At 45.4% G+C, this 15,412-nt stretch overlaps 1 protein-coding gene across 1 annotated transcript in view; it reads left to right on the top strand.

Moving 5' to 3' along the window:
• Positions 1-4,563, top strand: part of LOC115096660 (protein-glutamine gamma-glutamyltransferase E-like) — a 53,268-nt gene extending 48,705 nt beyond the window's left edge. The window contains exon 13 of the mRNA XM_029611611.1: positions 4,267-4,563. Within this exon, the coding sequence (XP_029467471.1) occupies positions 4,267-4,420 (154 nt within the window). The 3' untranslated portion in view covers positions 4,421-4,563. The remainder of the gene's footprint in view (positions 1-4,266) is intronic.
• Positions 4,564-15,412: the final 10,849 nt, after the last annotated feature.

Below are 15,412 nucleotides of genomic sequence, written 5' to 3'. Positions count from 1 at the left end.
GTATGTTCCACTACTGAAGAGTTTCATATACAGGCATCGGATTTGTTTGAGAGATTTATTCAGAGAGGTTACCCGAGATCTATGGTAAAAAGAGCTTTTAAGAGGGCTCTCTTTGCAAATAGACCCCTGCTGTTGCAGTATCAACAACAACCATTCTCTCAACAATTAACATGTACTTTGAGATACTCTGCTCAAATTAATGCGGTAATAAATGTGGTTCGCACTGATTGGCAGGTTCTAGCACTGCATGATGTATTCCAGACAGGTCCAAGACTTGCATTTTTCAGAAGGCAGAACCTGCGTGATAAGGTGGTTCATTCTACCTTTGTCTCGAAGACAGAATCATCCGGTAGTGGGGGTCATCGCACTTGTGGACACTGTGATATGTGTGCCCTTTCATTGACTGGTGAACAGTGGCAGGTCCCCCATTTGAATATTTATTTATTTATTTATTTTTAGATTTTTATATACCGGTGTTCCTGTATTAAAATACAGATCACATCGGTTTACATTGAAACATAAAAATTACGCCAAGAGGCGGTACATATAACAAGGTTATAGAACTTGGAAAACATGTAGATATAACAGTAGACCTAAGGTCTTTGACAACATGTGACTCCGAGGGTGTAATATATGTCATCCAATGCCCGTGTGTATGTACAACGATAATTTTTTCACTTAAAATTGACTTCATCGTGTTGGATTGTAACATGATTTAAAAGAGGACCTGATGGTAGACTGGGGAATCCTTAAGGATTGGATTATGACAACCTAGTGGGGAACTTGTTTGGAATAGGTGACATCACTTCCGGATTCACGTCGATGTACGACCTGATAGAAGACTAGTACATGGAGGAAGTAAAGAGCTAACATGACCTGATTGGGAACAGGGTCCGACCTGTTTGAGAACATCTACGCCGTAGGAACTTCCAGTTTGAGAACTTTAAAAGGCATCCAGTTGGTTGCTGTATTTGAAAGAAAGGCGAGTCCAAATCGGGACCGCGTCTATTTTATTGGATTAAAACAGCTGCTGGCGATTATGAATGTGTCTGATGAATGCCCTGTGAGTGTCACGAAATAAGCGCGAAGGATTTTCCCCCTGAAGCAGGACCCTGATGGTGGGGGTCCGAAACGCGATCGTGTTGGGCTGCGCAGATGAGAATCACTGCTGAATTGTTTTTGAATCTAGATTGAAAAAGTGACATTGTCGCCAATTTATTTATTTATTTATTTATTTATTTCGGATTTTTATATACCGGCCTTTTATTCGCGGGATTCATACTATTTGAACCCTTGGAGTTTTCATCAGTTTGCTGGAAAGAAAATATTTATAAAAGAAAAAAATCACAAAAAAATATATATAAAGTAAAAAGGACCTGAGACCATAAAGAGAGTCTGGTAGAATACCTTGACCCTATGAGTAGTGGTCCTACAAAATTATATACCTTCTTGTAGTGTGACAGCTTGAATAAGTTATATAAAAAAGATACCAGGTATACCATCATTTTTGATACATTGTTAAAATATACCATCCTAGAAGCACAGTCCAGATGTATTCCACACATTAAGAAAGGTGGAAAGAAGGCAAAACGATTACCAGCATGGTTAAAAGGGGAGGTGAAAAAAGCTATTTTAGCCAAAATTCATTCAAAAATTGGAAGAAGGATCCAACAGAAGAAAATAGGATAATGCATAAGTGCTGGCAAGTTAAATTTAAGGCATTGATAAGACAGGCTAAGAAAGAATTTGAAAAGAAGTTGGCTGTAGAGGCAAAAACTCACAGTAAAATTTTTTTTTAATATATCTGAAGCAGAAAGCCTGTAAGGGAGTTGGACCATTAGATGATCGAGGGGTTAAAGGGACACTTAGAAAAGATAAGGCCATCGCGGAAAGATTAAATGATTTGTTTGCTTCGGTGTTTACTAAAGAGGATGTTGGGGAGGTACCCATACCGGAGAAGGTTTTCATGGGTAATGATTCAGATGGACTGAACCAAATCATGGTGAACCTATAAGATGTGGTAGGCCTGATTGACAAGCTGAAGAGTAGTAAATCACCTGGACCGGAGGGTATACAACCCAGGGTTCTGAAGGATCTCAAAATGAAATTTCAGACCTATTAGAAAAAATTTGTAACCTATCATTAAAATCATCCATTGTACCTGAAGACTGGTGGATAGCAAATGTAACCCCAATATTTAAAAAGGGCTCCAGGGGCGATCCAGGAAACTACAGACTGGTTAGCCTGACTTCAGTGCCAGGGAAAATAGTGGAAAGTGTTCTAAATATCAAAATCACAGAACATATAGAAAGACATGGTTTAATGGAACAAAGTCAGCATGGCTTTGCCCAAGGCAAGTCCTGCCTCACAAATCTGCTTCACTTTTTTGAAGGAGTTAATAAACATGTGGATAAAGGTGAACCGGTAGATGTAGTGTACTTAGGTTTTCAGAAGGCGTTTGACAAAGATCCTCATGAGAGGCTTCTAGGAAAAGTAAAAAGTTATGGGATAGGTGGCGATGTCCTTTCGTGGATTACAAATTTGCTAAAAGACAGGAAAAAGAGAGTAGGAATAAATGGACAATTTTCTCAGTGGAAGGGAATGGGAAGTAGAGTGGCTCAGGGATCTGAACTGGGACCCTTACTTTTCAATATATTTATAAATGATCTGGAAAGAAATACGACAAGTGAGGTAATCAAATTTGCAGATGATACAAAATTGTTCAGTGTAGTTAAATCACAAGCAGATGGTGATAAATTGCAGGAAGTCCTTATGAGACTGGAAAATTGGGCATTGAAATGGCAGATGAAATTTAATGTGGATAAGTGTAAGGTGATGCATATAGGGAAAAATAACCCATGCTATAGTTACACGATGTTAGGTTCCATATTAGGTGCTACCACCCAAGAAAGAGATCTAGGCGTCATAGTGGATAACACATTGAAATCGTCGGTTCAGTGTGCTGCGGCAGTCTAAAAAGCAAACAATGTTGGGAATTATTAGAAAGGGAATGATGAATAAAACGGAAAATGTCATAATGCTTCTGTATCGCTCCATGGTGAGACCGCACCTTTAATACTGTGTACAATTCTGGTCGTCGCATCTCAAAAAAGATATAATTGCGATGGAGAAGGTACAGAGAAGGGCTACCAAAATGATAAGGGGAATGGAACAGCTCCCCTATGAGGAAAGACTAAAGAGGTTAGGTCTTTTCAACTTGGAAAAGAGACGACTGAGGGGGGATATGATAGAGGTGTTTAAAATCATGAGAGGTCTAGGACAGGTAGATGTGGATCGGTTATTTACTCTTTCAGATAATAGACTCGGGGGCACTCCATGAAGTTAGCTTGGGGTACATTTAAAACTAATCGGAGAAAGTTCTTTTTCACTCAACGCACAATTAAACTCTGGAATTTGTTGCCAGAGGATGTGGTTAGTGCAATTAGTGTAGCTGTGTTTAAAAAAGGATTGGATAAGTTCTTGGAGGAGAAGTCAATTACCTGCTACTAATTAAGTTGACTTAGAAAATAAGCCACTGCCATTACTAGCAACGGTAACATGGAATAGACTTAATTTTTTGGTAATTGCCAGGTTCTTATGGCCTGGATTGGCCATTGTTGGAATCAGGATGCTGGGCTTGATGAACCCTTGGTCTGACCCAGTATGGCATGTTCTTATGTTCTTATGTTGATGAGATTGCTCCTGCTATCTGTGGCAGATGTGACCACCATTGAATATCACATGGCTGTGAAAGTAGTGGCTGAGGTCTTTTACTGTGGACCCTGGCAGTGAGAGGCTGGAGCACTGGAGAAAGAGCTATTTGTACCTGTGAGGAAATGGGGAAGCTGGAATGTTGGTATCCTCCCCAGTATGCGGGATTTGGCGACGTCCAACCCAGATTCCATTGGCCGCAGGTAGACCTTTCCTGTTTGAAGCTGCTTTTAGGGGGTGATCAGAATTAGGCCCCTTACTGGTACAATGTGTCCCTGGGAACTGCGTTTACAGGGGTCTGAACAAGCTGCAATATTTCAGGCTGCATTTAGGTCTCCTCTACAGATTCTTGGTAAGGGGAAACAGCATTATTACTTATTTTGGCTGCATCTTTCTGCAAGAGTAAGCCAGGAAGCATCTTATGTTTGTAAACCTATTGTTTTCTTGTATTAAAACTCTCCATTGGCAATGAAACACACAGACGTTGTGTTATTTAATGAGAGACCCCATGTGGAAATGCTTTCTCCTAACAGTCTTTTTTTTTTCCTGTTTCAGCGCACCATCCTTAAAGCCAAACCAGAGATCAACAATCCAGTTCAACATCATCCCTTCCAGGCATGGCACCAGAATGCTGTTGGCTAGTTTATTATCTGACAAGTTTAAGAGTGTGAATGGAAGCCAGGTCACACAAGTGGCCCCAAGCAACTAATTTACTTCGCTCCATCTGCTGGCAGTGCACGAAATGAGGCTTCAGCATAGCGCTGAATGAAAAAGAATTCATTCTGTGAAATAAAGAAAAAATGAATTCCCGCATGGACGTTTATCTGGAAATATAACATTTGCTTGATTACATTCTTGTCTCTAGTTTTGTGTATGTATTTCTGCTGTATCAAAGAAACATCTAGCAACGCGGAGCTCAGAGGAAGCTGTGTTGGGCACAAGGCTAGAATGAGGGCATCCTTACATAAGGGAAGTAGGGCCAGCTTACCCCCCCCCCCCCCTTCCTCCCCACATTCCCACACTCGGGTCTCTAGAATTACACTACATTTTTGACAATTTGGTGGGGGAAGGAGGGCTTGTCTCTGAGATAGAAGATGACAGAAGCACCAAAACCTCCCATTCAGCAAGGTTCAGCAGAACCTGATATTTGAATTTGAAGATTTTGATAACAGGATCCACTAGTATTGAAATGACTTGAACACACAGTAAACATCCCTTCTTCTCAGTCTAACCAGCTTCGGGAGCAGGTTGCTACCCGACGAGACCATAAAAATATTGTTGTTCTCGTGGGGACAGGAACCTTCCCAGGCTAGCTTGATCACTGACTCTTCCTTCCAGGGCCCTGGGTTCTTGGTCGAGTGGGGGAGGGAGGAGATGATTCCCAGGTCCGAGTGCTAAGGGTTGGTCCTGTGTCTCCTTTTATTCTTCCTCTTGGGCAACTAACGTATGTCTGTCCCACAGCATGCTGGGTGTGCCAAAGTGAGACTGGAGTCACTGGGTTAGTGTCCAAATGAATATTTACTGGTGAAAACAATGAAAACTGGTAAAATCTTATTCCACAGCAGCACAATGATTTCTCTTGTCCACAATTCCTCCTCAATCTGTGCAGGAAGATCAAACACCAGCCAATGGAATTCCTGCCCTCCAGGGCTTGGAAAAATAGGGTCCCCGGGTGGCCAAGTTGTCCTTTTGATGAGCAGAACCACCCCTTCCAACTGGCAAGGATATTGTGTTGCAGTCTCTGCACAGAGAGATACTCTTTCTCTCCCTAGTGTAATGCCCCTTGACTGCTTACCTCTTGGGGTGTTCCTAGGGCAGACTCCATTGGTCCTCATGTTCTTGGCCCCTGGTGCCTCCACCAGGTGTTAGTGGGTGGGATTTCCCTCCCTTCACCCCAGGAAAACAAATTAGACTGTGAAAAGGGCTGGCAGTCAAATATATATAGGTTTATTTGACTATACTAGCATATACATTTCTACCTGAGTATGTACATTGCTAATAGGATGTCAAACAGCACACTTATGTACTCGTGATTAGTAGGCCACACAACTATTTACATTTCTACAAGATAGCAAAAACATTTAATAAGTGGCAATTTGGGGTTCTTGGCCCACACAGTATACCTCCATATGGAAGAGAAGGGACTTATTATGTTCCCATTAAGAAAGTATTATTATCCACCCTTTTTTTCCCCAAGTCTCACCCATGTGAAAAGATGCAACTGAGCTGGTAGGCAATGTTGGCCTGGGGGGGTCTGTTGAATCTAAACTGTCTCCTGCTCCGCTGAGAGGTCTGCTCTGTTGAAAGGTTCTGTGCCAATGCTGGAGTCCACACCCTCCTTGGGACTTGACTCTGCCTCTTGGTCTGTCACTGTGGTCCATGTCCTCCTGGGGGACCCAACTCTACACCTCCTGACCTGCCGCAATGGTCCACACCCTTCTGGGGGACCCGACTGCCTCCTGGTCTGTTGCTGGGGTCCACGTCCTCCTGGGGAACCTGATTCTACATCCTGGACTACCCACTGTGGTCACCACCCTCTGGGGGACCTGATTGCATCTCTGGGCTGCCGCTGGGATCCTCTTGCTCGAGGGGGGACTGCTCCACATTTGCATCTACTGCTGGAGTCCCCTTGCTCGAGGTAGAGACTGCTCCACCTTCACATCTACTGCTAGAGTCCCCTTGCTCATGGGGGACTGCTCTAGCTCCAGATCTGCCAGCATAGCTCTCTGCTTCAATGGCAGGGGATGAGGAGAACATCTGATACTTCACTTTCAATGCATATTCAGCATAGCTCTCTGCTTCAGTGGCAGGGGGAATGAAGAAAAGTGGATCTATATTACAGACAAACAACCACAAAGGACTGAATTACATAGTCTGGGTAAACAAATAAGCATGGGTGTGTAGCTTGCTTATTGCGTCAGTTACTACCCCTAACTAATTAAGCTAGATATTTCACTTAGATTGCAGTTCCAACACTGCTCTCTACATTAATGGTGGGGGTGGAAGGGAAAAAGAACCAAAAGGTTTACTAAGAGCCAAGAGTAACAGATAAGTATGAGAAAAAAAAAAAGTTGCAAAACTTGCTGGGCAAACGGACTGGGCTGTTTGGTCTCTTCTTGCATCATTCCTATGTTTCTATGTCCTTCAGTTCCTTATCCTTTAGTAGGAGGGTTTTTCCCTGGCTTGGATTATATATCTCCACTAGGCTCATGGCTGTTTAGCAATCAGTGAGTCAGGCCCTGCGCAGTCTCAGCTTTTTAGTGATTTTAGCTTCACTAAACTCATGGCCAGTCATTCACCAGTTACCCAGCCTAGATAAGTCACCTCTCAGCCAGGCTTTTGCTTTCTCTGTTGTCTGGCCCTGCATGTGTCACCTTCTCTCAGCCAAAGGCCAAGACCCAGGCAGGACCATGGAAAGAGACCATGTGCAACACACACACACACACACACACACACCACCCACACACACCACACACACACACATCTGGCTTGGCTCATTCTCTTGCTGTTGTCTGGGAACCAGTATCCAAGTGTTGGAATACCCTTGTTAGTCAGGGTGAGAATCTGTTTCCTTCCTAGGACTGTTTTCCAGTATATTTCTGTCATAAATCCCTGTCCCGTCATACTTCTGTAATTTAAGAGTTTGAATCCTTTGATTTTTAGTGATATTTCTCTGCAAAATTTACCAGGGGCTTTGACATACACATCCCCCTACTTGAATCTCTGACTCATCTATTCAATGGTTCATTTCAGCACCTTAACAGTAAGGGGTCTAGGAATCTTTTCAATTTCCTGGGCTGGCGGTTCAAGTTACATAGATGCATTGTCTCTTCTCTTTTATTGTTTCTGCTATAGTTCACTTAACTGGTAGCATGCTCAAACCTCCGTCTCCTGTGAAGAGGGGTTCCCTAGACTGGAGTCACTGGGTTAGTGTCCAAATGAATATTTACTGATGAAAATAATGAAGACTGTCAAAATCTTATTCCCTACCAGCACAATGATTTCTCTTGTTACAATCTCCTCCTCAATCTGTGTAGGAAGGTCAAACACCAGCCAGGGAAATTCCTACCCTTCAGAGTTTTGAAAAATAGGGTCCCCAGGTGGGCAAGGTGCCCTTTTGATGGGTAAAACTGCCCCTTCCAACTGGCAAGGATATTTTGTTGCAGTCTCTGCACAAAGAGATAAACTCTCTCTCCCTTGGGTTTGGAAATATTGGATGAGTGACTTCCTGGATGTTAGGCTTGCCTTATTCACAGTTTGTTGGATTAGTCTTGGCTACTGTTTCAGTCCTTTTTTCATTTCTTTCCGGATCCTTGATAGGAGGGACCCCTTGGAGCATGATCAGTCAGAGATTCAAGTAGGGGATGTGTATGTTACAGCCCCCTGGAAGTACCTGCTGTAATTTTGCAGAGAAGAAATATCACTAAAAATCAAGGATTTCAAACTCTAAAATACTCCGAACAGAACGGAAGGGCAGCCAGAACTTCCAACCTGGAATCTTGAGATTAGGATACCAAACTCAGGAAAAACATGGCATGGCTCATAGCGGGTTACTGACACCCCCTTCCTCACTGAGGCTCACGGAGGGCAGGCCTTCCCTAACCTAACTAAGCCAGCCCCATGAATCCCCATTCCCTTGGCTAGGAGCTAGAAAGGCTTCACTAAGTTCCCTATACTTAAAGATAAAAGTTCAAAAAAATGACCTCAGAAGGGAATAGCCAAATCAGCCAGAGAGCTGACTGGAAAGAAACCCCTCATCACCTTGGCTGGGGACCACCCAAGCAGGGCTTGCCTGGCTGAAACCAGCTGGGCCTATAAATAAAAATCTAACTCCTTTCTACCTTCTGTCCTCAGTTACTAAACCCAAGGACTGCCTTCCAAGCTTGTAGCAAGGGCGCAGTTATATAGAATTATAAGTGGGATGGCCATGGCAAACTCAGCAGAAGGAGGGGCTACATCTGCATGGACCTCGCAAATCCATCCCTCTCTGACTAGTTGATAGAGATGGTGAATCGTGTGATCGATCGTGTCTTAACCGATCGATTTCGGCTTGGGAGGGGGAGGGAATCGGATCGTCGCCGTTTGGGTTTTTTTAAAATCGTGAAAATCATGAAATCGAAAGCCGGCACACTAAAACATCCCCTAAAACCCACCCCGACCCTTTAAAATAAATCCCCACCCTCCCGAACCCCCCCAAAATGCCTTAAATTACCTGGGGTCTAGTGGGGGGGAGGGCGGGAAACCGGCACACTAAAACAACCCTAAAACCCACCCCGACCCTTTAAAATAAATCCCCACCCTCCCGAACCCCCCCAAAATGCCTTAAATTACCTGGGGTCCAGAGGAAGGGTCCCAGTGTGATCATTTACTCTCGGACCTCCGGTGCTTGTAGAAATGCGCCGGCGCTACCTTTGCCTTGTCATATGACAGGTCCAAAGGTAGCGCCGGCGCCATTTTGTTTTTTGTCCCCGAGGTCAGGAGCGTGGGAGATCGCTCCCGGACCCCGCTGGACCCCCAGGGACTTTTGGCCAGCTTGAGGGTGCCTCCTGACCCCACAAGACTTGCAAAAGTCCAGCGGGGGTCCGGAACGACCTCCTGCAGTTGAATCATGTTGTCTACGGCCGGCGCCATTTTGCGCAAAATGGCGGCGCAAAATGGCGCCAGCCATAGACAACACGATTCGACTGCAGGTGGTCGTTCCGGACCCCGCTGGACTTTTGGCAAGTCTTGTGGGGGTCAGGAGGCCCCCCCAAGCTGGCCAAAAGTCCCTGGGGTCCAGCGGGGGTCCGGGAGCGATCTCCTGCCGCGAATCATTTTTCCATACGGAAAAACCAAAGGTAGCGCGGCGCCATTTCTACAAGCACCGGAGGTCCGAGAGTGGAAGATCACAGCGGGACCCTTCCTCTGGACCCCAGGTAATTTAAGGCATTTTGGGGGGGTTCGGGAGGGTGGGGGATTTATTTAAAGTGTCGGGGTGGGTTTTAGGGTTTTTTTTTTAGTGTGCCGGTTTTTTCGCCCTCCCCCTTCCCCCGATTTACGATTTTTGGACGATAAATCGGGGGAATTGTTATTGTATCGCGGCTCTAACGATTTTTGACGATTTAAAATATATCGGACGATATTTTAAATCGTCAAAAAACGATTCACATCCCTACTAGTTGACATGGTCACTAAATACCCAGGACTTGCTGGTAACCTGACAGTGCCTGGGTTACTTCAGTCTGCTTGCACACGTAACTTGATGTAGGGGGAAGATCCTGCCGTGAGTTCTAGGGCTCTTAATAGATGGTGGTTGATCAGATGGTATAGTGGACCTGGGAGTGTCAGGCTGGCCAAACCTCACTGGTGATGGATAAATCTACTACCCTCTGGCAGATCTGGACTAACTTAAAGCTACAACCTTCTGGTAGTTACAGCTGGTCTTGTTTTATTTATAGAAGAAATGTTATTTTTTGTCAACTGACTACTATTCATCAAGTTCCTCAGAAAAACTGTTTTTATTTTTGGAACAATCCAAACTGTTGTGGATGTGTGTTTGGTGTTTGCTTTCTGGATCCTGAGAGAGTGTCCCAAGCCCTAAGGGCCTAGAAGCTGGTCTTCCCCTCCCTTTCCTCCCACCACAGGAGGAATGCCCAAAAGCCCTGAAGGTAGCTAGGGGTGGCTCAAGGCAATCTGCTGCCTGAGGTGAGGGAAGAGATGGTGCTCCCCCAACCCCAAAGCACGGCACAGAGCAAGTCCAATCAGTGAGATAGCAAGGAGATGGGGGTCTCCCTTGGAGTCTGGCCCTTTTGATGATTTGAAATGGTGAGGAAGTACACAGGCAGGGGATCTGAGTTCCCAGAAGTGCGGCAGATAACAGCGTCAGTGATATTTCTAAGAAGCTGGCAATCCTGCCAGACTCCCTGGAGCCCTACCATCTGCTCCCCACCCTTCTCCAACATTTGGGGAAGTGGGAGATGGGTGAATGGTGAGGGTCTGTGCGTGGCCCACTCTCTCACAGCCAATGCAAGGGCGAACCTTACAGCCTTGCTCTGCCCAACCCCCAGCTCTCATCACACACAATTAAAAGCTATGCATAACCTCTGCAGAGTGCAGAATTTGCGCAGAATTCCCCCCCCCCCCCCCCCCCCATGCAGAAAACAGCAGAGGAGACCCTGGCATGAACGGAGTGCGCAAAGACAAAGGCTCGCGTGTGCCGCGGGGCGCGCTCCGCTCGCGGCGAAGATGAAGACCTGGGTGCGCCATTCGTGGCGAAAATGGAAGGCCCCTGCGAATGGAGTGTGCTCCGCTCGCAGCGAATATGGAAGGCCCCCTTGTGCCTCGAATAGGGTGTGCTCCGCTCACGACAAAGATAGAAGGCCCCCGTGTGCCGCGAACAGAGTGTACGCCGCTCATGCCAAAGATAAAGACCTCGGTGAGAGAGAATGTGTGTGTGTGTGTGTATGTGAGAGAGGAGAGGGAGATGGGTGTGAGAAAGGGGATGGGGTCTGAGAGAGAAGAGGGGAGGGGATGTGGGAAAATAGTGGGTGAGAGCAGGGAGAGGGGTATAAGAGAGTTCAGGGTGAGAGAGAGTATGGGAGGTAAGAGAGCAGGGTGGGAATGCTTGGGTGTGGATGCCAGAGAGAGGGAGCCTATATGAGGAGATTGTGAAGGAGTGTGTATGTGTGTGAGAGATCGGGAGCTCGTGTGTATGAAAAAGGGATCGTGTGTATGTGAGGGTGCTAGCCTGTGTAAAGGGATTGTGTATGTGTGAGACAGAGCCTGTGTGAAGGGGTGCGTGAAAAAGAGAGACATAGGTAGCCTGTATGAGGATGTATGTGTGAGAGAGAAATGGAGCTTGTGTGAGTGTGTATGCAAGAAAGAGGGCCCTGTATGAGGGGATGTGTGTGTGCAAAAGAGTGAGGGAGCCTGTATGAGGGTGTGTGTATGTGTACTAGAGAGAGGGACAGAGGGAGCCTGTGTGAGGGGCAGTACTGAGAACAGGGTCAAACTCTGGGACTGGCAATAGAGTGAAAGGCGTTGAGCCTAGAGGTGGAGGGGAGAGATACTGGCAGGTGAAGGCGTTGGGGCCTGAGAGGGCAAAGTGGCCAGGGAGTAGGGAGAGCGAGTGGAAGGGACACTCTTACAGTGAATTTCTAGGGAAAGTCTGCTCAAAATATTTAAAATTCTGCATATTTTTTTCTGTATTAATTTAAAATGTAATTACTTAAAGACTTTTTATTCTTTCGAATCCAATAAATGTAATTAGAATGATGGCTCACTACCTCAAAATGTTAACTAAATATAAACAAAAAGTTCCCTTGAGGATTACTGCTAAAAAGCAGACAACTATATTGTTATTATTCAACAAAAGACTTACTGGAAATGGTATCAGATTATGAAGTGCTCCCAGTCTCATGGGCTCTTGCCCTTACAGGGCTGCAACCCTTCTCATGTTTTAGCACTGTTGAATTACGTCATCTACCATTCCCACGTAAGATTTTTCTTCTATTTTTCTTTTATTACTTAACTGTGAAAAATTTAACCCAACTTTCCCAATAAAATTACTTGATTAAAAAATTTTTCCCACCCAACTCTTATGTGGAATCCTATACTAAATCACTTATCTCTCTGTTTTGCGTGTGCTGCTTGTTTTTCCAATTAACTTTTTTCACTCGCTTTCTTGCGTATCGCTGACTGTTGGAAACCCATGGATTTCTGATTTATTCAGTGCTGAAGTGTAATCATACCTCCCCAATCCTATAGACAGTTTGCTGACTGGTTAATCCAGAGAATAAAGTTAATAGTTTGAATTTTTGAACTTGGTGTCTGTCACAGTTCTTTCCAGCCAGCACTGGCGTGGAGCAGCGGGCTCAAAGTTCATAGAGGGGAGTTGAGGAAGATCCTCCCTATCCAGTCGGTGAGAGGACAGAATGGAGTCAACAACTAATCCTACTGTTACCATAAAGATCCATTTCATCATCTGCATGACCAACAGGGAAATTCCATTCCATCATTACATTTATGATGTCAGGGTGTTGCATAAAATTGGCACCCAACATGGGGCATCGTGACAATGTGGACAGAGGAGTAGTATAGAGGAAGAGATTTAGAGAAATAGTGGAGTTTTCATGTGTGAGTTATGTTTTGCACTATGCAGGCACAGCTCCCACAGCGGAAAATAAAGTAGGACTTGTGTAAATCGGCATATTTAAAAACATGCACGCACAAATTTAGCAATTACTCCACCGGTCCTCCAGTCTTCAGCCTGAACTCCCCACAGTTCCAGCCTGACTTCCCACACGACCAATAGTGCACAATTAGCAGGCGTAAAATCACACAAGTAAGTTGGCAAATGTACACACGCATCTTTAAAAATAGCAATTCACGCGCACAAATGTAGACCGTGACCCCGAACGCCCCTGCACCGCTCCCTTTTTCACACATATGTGTGCACGCACAAGCAAAAATACACTATGTTTGATGGTTATAAAGTAGCATGTGTTCGAGTAGATGCTTCTTACGCACGTATTTGCATATTTTTATGTGTAACTCTGAAAATTCACCTCAAAGTAAGAAATAGCCAGTGGCAGCTGGGATGGAGCATTCCTGCTGCCCCTGCCACCACCACTCCAGCTCCTCTTCCCCCTTTCAAGTTAGGCATAGCTGCTAAAGTGCAATCCGCACTGTACCTGAATGTACAGTGGAAAGGCCTGAGCTAAATCTAAGTAAACACATGAAAAGTTCAAAATATCACTAGTTCTGAAACCGCTACGCTCACGCGACGCTGCTAGCAAGACAAGGATCAGCCGGGTAATTTAATATTAGTTCTCTAGCTGTAGCTGCGCAAATCAATACCAGCAGCCCAATTCTACTTTTTTATCAAAAACCCAAATGAGATGTTCGACCAATAACCTTATCAGTGGTTAAATGGGGTTTCTGAGGCCCTCACTCTTCCTCAGTGTGAGGCACCTGCAGGCTGGGTGATCCACAAGACCTCCACCGACACTGAACGACTGTGCAGAGAACGTGGCCAGTCTGGAAAGGACTCGGGAGAATCCACAGTCACCATGGAAGATTGAAAATTGGATGGGGGGAGGGGCATGGGCAGTGCACCACAATCAGAATTGCTAATAATATTGCCAGAGACTAAAGCAGTGTCAAGTGTCATTTGCTGGGATGAAGAGAGGAAGAGAACCAGGTTTACTTATTGGTAGGGCACATAGTAGGAGCAGTTGCATTCCAGTGCTCTAGTTTTGCGGTTATAGGTGCACAGACACACGGACACAAAACTGTAAATTTTGGTATGGGTGCCCCTTACTGAGTCCTTTTCCCACTATGTTGTGGCACTGCTGTTCAGCCAAAAATGTTAATTAGCACAACACCCTAAAGGGATTTTGGGTTTCCTATGGAGTGTTGGCTCCTCATGAACCAGAAAAAAAAAAAAGTTGCTTAATAGGTTTCTATCAAGCCGGTCACTAGTAGAATAAGCAGAAAATAAAAGTCACATGGAATGTTTTTCTGTAGACTTTATCAACCTTTCTATCACCCGGGAACTTTTTTCAGCACCAGACTACTGCATCAATGACCTTATGCTCAGGATACTAAAAGAGAAAAGGAGAACAATGCTTGTTTTTTGGTTAATAAGATATTTTTATTATTAGTTCTTTGTAATTGTTCACATTTGAAGCTCTGTCAATGTTCAATGTAATTGCTTTCATTTACTGAAGCACTGTTTCTGTTCAATGTAAACCGAACTGATTTGTAAACCCTTACAAGAATTTCGGTATATAAAACTGTTAAATAAATAATAATAATAACAATGCAGGACCATAAGACATTAGAAGTTTAACTCATCCCATTCTTTAATAGTGGCAGGTTTGGATTTGTCAATAGGCACACATAGCCTGTGCCTAGCGCAACAAAGCTCTGAGGAGAGCACGCTGGCTGGAGATTTGCTGCTTTCCAACTGTGCCGAAGCTCATTCAGCAGAGAACAGCCCTCTCCTTCCTGATGCAGGGACCAGGGCCTGAGGCCTGGAGCAGAAATTGCAAAGCAAAGAAGAGCTAGGCCCCTCCCCTCCTGTCATTCAGGGACAGGAGGGGAGGGGATGAGCCTGAAGCAGACAAAGCAAAGGCAGATCACTTTGGGGAAGTGAGACGGGGGATGAGCGGGGATCACTGCAGTGTACGGAGAGAGGCAGGGGAGTGAGAAGAGATCCGCGGGTGGGGCATGTGTCTGTGTGTGTGTGAGAGAGAAGGCGGGTATGGGGTATGTATGCCAGAGCAGGTGGGAGGTTAGAGAGGTAATGCAAGAGGGAGCAGGACTAGAGCCTGGTGGGGACCCCTGCCTCCTCCCTCCCTTCCCCCACTCCTCCCTCCCTCCTCCCTCCCTCATCCCTCCCTTCCCCCACTCCTCCTTGCAGTTCAGGTTCTCTCTCCCTTGATCTCAGATTCTATGCACCAGATCCTGGAACCTCCCTTCCTTCCTATCTCCTCCTTATCCCAGATCCTGGAACCCATCCCCCAACTTCTCCTGCTCCCTTCTCCCTTTCCTCACTCTCACAGCCTCCCTCTCTCTCCCTCCTCTTTCCCCATCCCAGATCCCTGATCTTCCTGTCCCCCTTCCTCCTCCTCCCTATTCCCAATCCTCTCTCCCTCTTCTCCCCCCATCCCCCACCCTCTCACCCTCTCACCTTCTCCTTACCCCATTCCTGGTCCTT

The sequence above is a fragment of the Rhinatrema bivittatum genome, chromosome 8 (genome assembly GCF_901001135.1).
Source record: "Rhinatrema bivittatum chromosome 8, aRhiBiv1.1, whole genome shotgun sequence".
NCBI classification, from domain to species: Eukaryota; Metazoa; Chordata; class Amphibia; order Gymnophiona; family Rhinatrematidae; genus Rhinatrema; species Rhinatrema bivittatum.
The sequence above is the reverse complement of the archived record's forward strand: the minus strand, read 5'-3'. Positions and strand labels throughout refer to the sequence as shown.